Source organism: Talpa occidentalis, unplaced genomic scaffold (assembly GCF_014898055.3).
Source record: "Talpa occidentalis isolate TD23 unplaced genomic scaffold, MPIMG_talOcc4v2.1 talOcc4.12, whole genome shotgun sequence".
Taxonomy (NCBI): Eukaryota; Metazoa; Chordata; class Mammalia; order Eulipotyphla; family Talpidae; genus Talpa; species Talpa occidentalis.
In genome coordinates, this window is record NW_023601212.1 from 54,658,899 (window position 1) to 54,667,979 (window position 9,081).

General features: G+C 40.4%; 1 protein-coding gene across 1 annotated transcript in view; it reads left to right on the forward strand.

The window, feature by feature from the left end:
* ACBD6 (acyl-CoA binding domain containing 6) overlaps positions 1 to 7,215 on the forward strand; it is a 172,628-nt gene extending 165,413 nt beyond the window's left edge. Inside the window, exon 8 of the mRNA XM_037506349.2 lies at positions 6,928 to 7,215. Within this exon, the coding sequence (XP_037362246.1) occupies positions 6,928 to 7,082 (155 nt within the window). The 3' untranslated portion in view covers positions 7,083 to 7,215. The remainder of the gene's footprint in view (positions 1 to 6,927) is intronic.
* Positions 7,216 to 9,081: the final 1,866 nt, after the last annotated feature.

A 9,081-nucleotide genomic window follows, 5' to 3' on the forward strand; every position in this document is an offset into this window, starting at 1 on the left:
AGACAGAGTGGGGTACAGAAGAGGCAGACTGACTGAAATACACTGCTGAGGGGAGCAGCAGGTGAAACAGGAGAGGTCTGCTGCACCATATGGGTAGCTCCTTGGCTGGCCCGGGATCAAACTCGTGCTGCAGAGGCTGAGGATAGCTTCACAGTGCTGTGCTTAACCCCTTGCGTCAACCAGGGAAGCCCCATTTATTTCCTTTCAATAGCCATTATCATTGGTGTGAGATTAATTCTTAATATGGTTTAATTTGCATTTCACTAATGATAAGCTATATAGAATAGATTTCCGATTTAGATCCTCTACCCATTTTTTAATCAGGTTGTATGTTTTTTGTTACTGTTGAGTTGTATGAGCTGTTTATGTATTTTGGATATTAACCCCTTATCTGGTACATGGTTTGCAAATCTCTCTTCCCATTCAGCAGGCTGCCTTTCCATTTTAGTAATGGTTTGCTGTTAGAGATGAATTCACAAAGACATCACTAAAACAAGTGTCAAAGAACTTATTATTTACATTTTTATATGTATTTTATGTCTTCAGGACTTATATTCAAGTATTTAACCTATTATGAATTGGTCTTAGTACATGGTATAAGATAGTGGTCTAGTTTCATTCTTTGCAATTGGGGCTGTCCAATTTTCCTAGCATCATTTATTGAAGAGACTTTTTTTTCTTCATTATGTGCTCTTGGCTCCTTTGTCATAAATTAGTTGTCCACAAATATGTGGTTTTATTTCTGGCCTCTCAATTCTATGCCTTTGATCTCAGAGTTCTATGCCCTTCGTCTATATGCTGGTTTTTATTCCAAAACTATACCATTTTTGATTATTGTAGCTTTGTAGCATAATTTGAATTCAGGAAACATGATGCCTCCATTTTTGTTTTTTCTCAGGATTGTTTTGGTTCTTCATGGTCTTCTGTGGTTCCATACAAATTTTAGAATTTTTTTGTTCTGTTTCTGTGAAGAAATGCCATTGGTATTTTGATTTGGATTGTGTTCAATCTTTAGATAAAATGGCCATTTTTATATTGATTCTTTCAATCTATGAGCAAAGCATGTCTTTCCATTTCTTTGAAGTGTTTTATAGTTGTCAATGTACAGATTCTTCATTTCCTTGGTTAAATTTTTTTTAAGATTTATTTATTTATACAAGAACCAGGGTACAGGCCAGATGTGCAGGAGGGTGAGAGGATTCACCAGACAGAATGGGGAACAGAACAGGCAAACTGACTGAAATACACTGCTGAGGGGAGCAGTGGCTGAGATAGGAGAGGTCTGCCGCACCATGTAGGTATCTCCATGGCCGGCTGGGATTGAACCCTCACTGCAGAGACTGCAGACAGCTTCACAGCACTGCACTCAACCGCCTGTGCCAGCAGGAAGGCCCTAAATTTTTTTTCCAGAGTATTCTATTCTTTTGTCGTGTTCATAAATGGTGTTATTTTCATCATTTCTCTTTTTGCTAGTTCATCGTTTGCTTGCAAAAACACAGCAGATTTTTGTAAATTGGTTTTGTAGCCTGCAACTTTAATGTATTATTATTTATAACAGTTTTTGGTCGAGTCTTTAGGATTTTCTGTATATTGGGTTATCGGAAAAGGCATGACTTTTTTCAAGCAAAGAGGTATCCTTGGGGCCTCCCTGGTGGTGCAAGGTGTCAATTGTCAGCACTATAAAGCAATCTGCAGCCACTGCAGCATGATTCAATCCCCAGCCAGGGAGATGACCCACATTACGCAGCAGACCACTATGTCTCTGGTGAATCCTCTCAGCCCCCGCACCTCTGGCCTACACCCCAGCTCTTGTATGCATAAATAAATCTTTTTAAAAAACATGTCATAACTTTTCCAACAACCCAATATAGTATCATGTCATCTGCATATAGTAACAGTTTTATTTCTTCCTTTCCAATTTGGATGCCTTTTATTTATTTTTTTCTTGCCCTCTTGCTCTGGTCAGAACTTCCAATTAATTTTTCCATTTTAATTATATAAAATGTCTCTTGATGTGTGTCTCTTTTGATTCCTTGGAGCCCTCTGTTGTATATTTTTCTGTTATCATACCCCTCAGCTATATGACTTTAGTCTAGATATTCGTTAATTTTTCTAGTTCTTCCATCTTTTCCCAAGATTGGTGATCATCTTTATCACCATTACTTTGAATTCTTCCTCAGGTAGTTTGCTTATCTCCATTTCTTGAGGGTCTTTACCATAGTTTTGTTGTACATCTTCATTTGGGGCATGTTCCCCATTTTGCGTGGTTCACTGTTACTTCTATGATACAGGCACACTACTACCTGTTGTAGTACTGAGGGTTTGGTCTTACGCAGACGATGTCATATGGCATCCTAGAGCACTGTCTCCTGACTCCCCAGTAAGGTAGTTAATCAGGGTGTATCCCTTTGTGGGCTGTACCCACCTGCCTCCTGTGTCAGGCCATTCCTGTGTTTAGGGGTGTCAATCTGTCCATGCAGTGGCACATGAGTTAAGTTTGGCTTTGGCCCTGGACCAAAAGCTCCATGGGTGTGTTGTGGATCCATCCTTTGTATGTGCTGCTTGGAGTTGCTGCAGGGTGTGCACAAATATATCAAGGCTGCCTACTGCATTTCACTGGTGTTCACTACACCAGCAGAAGTGTATAATGTCAGCAGCAGCCCACAGTGTCAAGGAGAGCTGTTAACCACTGGAGGCATGGCTGTCAACCTACTAGGTAGGCTGCAGGAGGTGTAACTGGGTTGTTGCTGTGGTAGCTGCAGTACACACCCATATGAGGCCTGGTGGCTGGGGCCTTGTTGGCATGGCTCAGACTGAAAAGTAAGCTTGGTGTGTGCAGTGGGCCTTGTGAGTGTGACTGAAGGCATTCAACTGGGTCCTTGCTGCAGGTGCTTGTGGGACCTTGACAAGGGCCTCACAGGCATGGTAGCCTTTTGAGTACAGTGGGCCTTGCAGATACATGGGCAGGGGCTACTGCTGCACTAAGGTGCATACCAGCGAGGTGCCATCTCTGTGCTGAGGTGCTTGTGGACTGTGGCCTTGCAGGGAATGGAGCACCTTGGCTGGTAGGAGCAGTGCCTGGCAGTCTTTGGGCAGCTGGAAGGGGTCCACTTGCTAGCTTTCTACAATTTGGGGGTTCCTGGATGCTTGCTGGCTATAGGAATGTAGCATGCTTGCTAGCAGGCAGCTGATAGGTAGCAGGCACCTGGACTGTTGCCAGGGTCTATCCTCGTGCTTGTTGTCTCTGGGGCTCCGGGTAGCTTGCCTGTTTCCTGGAGGGTGGGTGAAGGTGGGGGAGGCTCGCATCAATGGTTCTTCCTCAGGGTCTGATAGTCTGGAAGGTAGATTCCAAGATGGTTTCTACCCACAGTGTTATTGGTAGGGTTGTAAGAAGTTGCTGAGATGGCACCTACCTGGACTCGACCCCAGACTGTTAGGAATTTTCAGTATGTTTCTTTCGAAACATATTTCTTTTTTTTTAAACTTTATTGAATTGCTTTAAAAAAAAAAAAGATTTTATTTATTTATTTATACAAGCACTGGGTACAGCAGAAGCGCGGGAGGGTGAAAGAATTCACCAGAGCAAGAGCAGGGAGCAGAACAGGCAGAAGGACCAAAGTACACTGCTTAGGGGAGCAGCAGGCAAGACAGGAGAGGTCTGTGCGCCATGTGGGACCCTCGCCGGCAGCCAGGGATAGAACCGGCGCTATAGAGGCTGCGGGCAGGTTTGCAGCCCAGCGCTCAACCGCTGCGCCACCGGGGAGGCCCTCGAAACATATTTCTCAGCATGATAATGGTAACTTTCTTAGAAAGGTAGTTCTTTGGCCAAGGTGGTCATGTAATATAAATATATTTAACAGCATATCCAGAGAAATTGATAAAAATTCTGATCACACAATGTCTCCAGAAAGTCACATAGTATAATAAAAACAGAGATAACAATGTGTATGGCTTTTTATTTCAGATACAAATTTTACCACTCTGTTAAACTCATCAATGTAAATATCCCTTAGCGCCACATATTGATCATGTTCTAAACCAAGATTATTTTCCCCCCTCCATAACTTTCTGCTTCTGTTCCCCTCCAAAACCTACTGCTCTTCCATTTTCTGTTTCCTTATTTTATTTTTTTTTTAAGATTTATTTATGCATGCAAGAACTGGGGTGTAGGTCAGAGGTGCAGGGGGTGAGAGGATTCACCAGAGACAGAGTAGGGAACAGAACATGTAGATCGACTGAAACACACTGCTGAGGGGAGCAGCAGGCAAGACAGGAGAGGTCTGCTGTGCCATGTGGGTTATCTCCCTGGCCGGGGATCGAACTCATGATGTAGTGTCTGACAGTAGCTTGATAGTGCTGAGACTTTAACCCCTGCTCCACCAGGGAGGCCCTGATTTCTTATTTTAGAGATGTTACTAACATCCATGTACTCTCCCAGAGTGAGAACATGAATGGTGTTTTTTATTCTTTTAATTCTTTTGTCTTTTTTTAATCTTTCTGTTATTGACTTTTTAAAGCTTGTATTGTTTTTCTTAAGTATGAGACTACTTCCCATTATCTTGGCATACAGTTTGTGTATTGCGTGTATTATAGCTGTTTTGAATTTATCAGTAATTTTCCTTATGAAATAAAATAATTTTTGTTCCAGAAAGAGAATTTCAAAATATCTTGAGATGTTTATGTGTCTACAAATATAGCATATTAACTTCATTAAGTATTAAATTTATATTCACAAACATTAAGAAAAAATACAGCTGGTTCCTTACTACTTGAATTTCAGTGGCTCTTTTATTCAAGCTCTTCTTTAAATTCCTGCTGACACTGACTAATGTCAACCCCCAAAAGTACTAATTGGTCTAACTGCCAAAAATTTCTAGGTTCTCCAAGTCACTCTTTATAGAATTATCATCCTAACATAGCTTCCAAATCATGCCACTGTCTTCCTCATCAATGCCAAAGTTCTTAGGCATTCAAGCCTTTGTATAGCTTAACTTAAATCCTGCCTCTCTGCTTTTTTTTTTAATTTTATTTTTTTATTCCCCATATAATTACAACCCCCTTATATTGACCCCAAGCTGCCTCTCTGCTTTTGACTGGATTGCATCTCTGCCCAGCAGGCAGTTGTCTCCACATTCCCTGTGCTTCAGGGCCTTTGTTAATCGTTTTTTTCTCACTCCCTGGAGTCTTTCCTTCTCGGCTTCCCTGGAATTGTACTGTGTGTTTCATAGCTCAACTACAGCCCCTACTTGTAGTGTTTCCCCTGATTCCTCTGCTTCCTCCTCCCCTCCAGCCTCTGTGTGTGTGTGTGTGTGTGTGTGTGTGTGCCTGCCACAGTGCTTATTCCTTGTGTTAGAACTGCCGATTTACATATTAGTCTTACAACTATTTCACGATCCCATTCCCAGGACAGGAATCCTCCCTTTAACCTTGATAGCACTGGTGTGTACTCAATAAAATGCTGTTGGACGAACCTTGCCAATGTCTTTAAAGCCCCATTTGTGCCAGTCTAAGCTTATGACCTTCCCTACCGCCCCACTATATATTTTTATCTCTAAACCATGTTGTTAAGTTCCGTTTATTTTTTAATTTTATTTAAATTGTATTTAAATGTATTCTTCTGACTTGCTTTTATTCCTTTGACATTATGTTTTGGTGATAAACTCATGTAGTATGAAGTTATAGTTCATTTGTTTTCACTGTTGTATGGAATTTCATTGTATAAGTAAATAATACTTTATTTTGCATGTTTTTTTTAAAACAAAATTCATATTTTATTATGGGCATTTGAACTATTTACATTTGGGGTCACTTACAAACAATGCTGCTGTATATATCCTTGCATATAAATACCTCTTGGAGAACATATGCATATGCAAAAATTCCTATAGACCATGTAACTGTGGAGAAATTGCTGGGTCAGTGGTTGTGCCTATGTTTAAGAGATAATATCAAATTGTTGTCCAAAGTGACTGTACCCAGCAGGGAGTTTTCCTTCTCCAGGCCTCCTCAGTGCTTGGTACTGTCCAAGTTTTTAATTTTCACCTATCTAGTGGGAATAAAATGATATCTCATTCTTTAATTTTAATTTCCCTAATTACGAATGTGGCTACTCATCTTTTCTTGTTTGTTGGCATCAATGTTTCATCTTATGCAAAATGCCTATTTTGCCTTTAGTCCAGTTGTCTCAGCACCATTTAATTAATGGATTGATCTGTGATGCCAGCATTGTCATAAATCAAGTTTCTACATAGGTGCAAAAGAATAGAGGACTCCTTGTTTTAGCCCTTTGGTCCACTGTCCATGCTGCGGGGTCAATACCTCGCTATCTTCACAAGAAGTCTTGGTATCTGTAGGTCTTTTCCCCTTCCTATGCCGTGGACTCTTCAGGGATCCCCACCAATGCCATTCCTTCTTTTTAAAAGGTCCAGTGAGGGATGGTCTGATCACTTAGCTACAATTTTTATTTCACTTACAAGTTTTAATTACTTACCCTCTCTTTAAAGAAAAAAACAAAATCTTTTTTTTTTTTACATTTACACTATATTTAGCCTTTTGACACCTTATCTACTAACCCGTTCTGATAAAAATAAATCAAGGTAAAATAGATACTAAAATGCTTGTTTTTGTTCTTTCCCTTATTTTGTTCTATCCCATCCTTAAGAATAGAATCCAGGAGCCTTACAATTTTAAAAACGTATGTGTTTGCTTCCAGACAACCCACAGTTTGATTTCCTAACACTGGCCTCCCACTGCACTGCACAGTTCAGTTGTGAGGCTGATACCCTGCAGCTGCTAGGCCAGTCTCATTGTTCAGGATCCCTTACTGCTCAGCACTCCCTTTCCTGCAGACAGGGTAGTTTCTGCAGACAGGGTAGTTTCTTTGTCTCCTGGTAACCTCGTTTCCATATTTGTCCATTTTCCCATCAGCTGCTGCTTGTGAGTTCTTGGACATTGTAGAGCTGCTGCTCCAGTCCGGTGCAGACCCCGCTCTCCGAGACCAGGACGGCTGCCTGCCGGAGGAGGTGACAGGCTGCAAGGCAGTGGCGCTGGTGTTGCAGAAGCACACGACTGGCAAGACTTAATCAAAAGGCCAGAAAACCACAGTCTGTAACAGCAGAGGGCTTCAATGATGAAAGAAACTGTAAAAATAATACTCCTTTTACCACCCATCTTTGGTATACATTGGCTAATAAAATCAGTTCTGAGGAACTGGGATTCTGAAGTCTCAGCAATTCATTCTACTTGCATGCATTGCAGCGAGTACAGTTTTGGTGATGAACATGTGTACTGTGCATAATACAATCCAATTCTGCTGAGCGTGCTCTGAAATTTATCACTGTTCTGGAGGGTGGGGAGAGGAGGAGACAGATCGTATTTCACAACAGTAAACATGGCTGCTCTTTAAAAAAACCTCCAGAGGCAAAATATGACCGACAACACCACACTGACAATTAAGGAAAGTTTCATGAAATCCCAATATGGTGGAGATTAAATGATTTTATGTTATTTTGTACAGCTGGTCTCAGTAGGCAGATATAATGTCTATTCTTTAGGCAGTCAAAATTGGGAAGATAGGAAAAAAGAAGGGATATTTAAAAAAAAAAAAAAAGAAAGAAAGCGAAAGAGTAAAAGGGATGTAGAATTCAGAGGAACAACCAGAAGTACTGAAAATCCTAAAGCCCAGACATTTTAGGATAAGAGTCAGCAACTTCACTCTAGGATTGAAGCACACATTCTGGAGAATTCGTTGGTAAAAGTGAGGATTCCTTTAACTCACTTCACAGAACAGGACTTTTCCTTGTGCCCCTTTAATTGCTCTCATATTCCCAAGTATGTCAGCAGTGTCCATCACTGAGCTCAGACCTAAAGTGTTAGGCCTGTTGAGGTCTCGTGTGACCCCAATGTAATAGTCATAAGGCCCCATTACCTAGGTGTGAGTGAAGTTATTTGTGGATACTAGGAGAGCCCCTTTTTTTATTAAAAACAAAGGCAAGTGATTCACTGATTTTATTTAAAGGATAGAGAAATATGCCATTGTTAAAACTGGATCCTTCCATTTTCCCCTTTGAACCTCAAGATTCCATCTGGGGAATTCCTTGACATCTTTTATTATATAAGGAAAGTAGATAGCTGTCATCAGAAGAGAAATGAAGAAGAAACAAGTTGAGATGCAAAGATGACCATTTAAAAGATCATTTTTCTAGCATGTTTCTATTAAGATAGCAAGATATAAGCTAGTAGAGCCCTCAACAGTGGACAGGATTTTCTTTAGCTCAAGCTAAGCTGTCCTTCTGGAACAGCCCCCCCAGGGCAGAAATGAGGCATATATTCTGCTTATTCTGTGATTTTTCTAACTTCTTATTTTCTGAGATGTAAGCCAAAACCACTCACCAAGACTATTCATTTTTTAAATGACTTCTTAATTATCTGTGAAGGTCATAGGCATGTGAGTACATATTGAAATGTTACTGTCATTCTAGTAAAGCTTTCTCTTCACTATCTGTTCTTTCCCCACAATCTCAGCTACACTGCAACCTACTATTTAGCTAAAGTCTCATGTTCCACATTAATTGAATGTGTGCTAAGAAGCATTATTCAGTAGTTACAGTAAAAGTGACCAAGATATTGCATGTAGCTTTTAATTGATTGTATTTTGTGCATTTTTAGGACATTAATAAGTCAAAAAGTGTTTATTCATTTTCAGATTTACAGAATAGTTATCTGAGCAAGAAGCTGTCAAGGAATTCCCTTTTTTCTATCTTTCTTTTGTAATTTGACCTTGACACTTCTTACACAAATTTTTTATAACCTGTTCTGTCACATCTAAAATCATATAGATTGTTTTTAAGCAACCTTTATATAAATATTATATTAATTTTATTTTTTTAAGATTTGCTTATTTATGCATACAAGGACTGGGGTACACACCAGAGGTGCGGGGGGGTGAGAGGATTTACCAGAAACAGAATAGGGAACAAAACAGGCAGATCAACTGAAATAAACTGCTGAGGGGAACAGCAGGCGAGATAGGAGAGGTCTGCTGCACCTTGTGGGTCAGCTCCCTGGCCGGGGATCAAACTC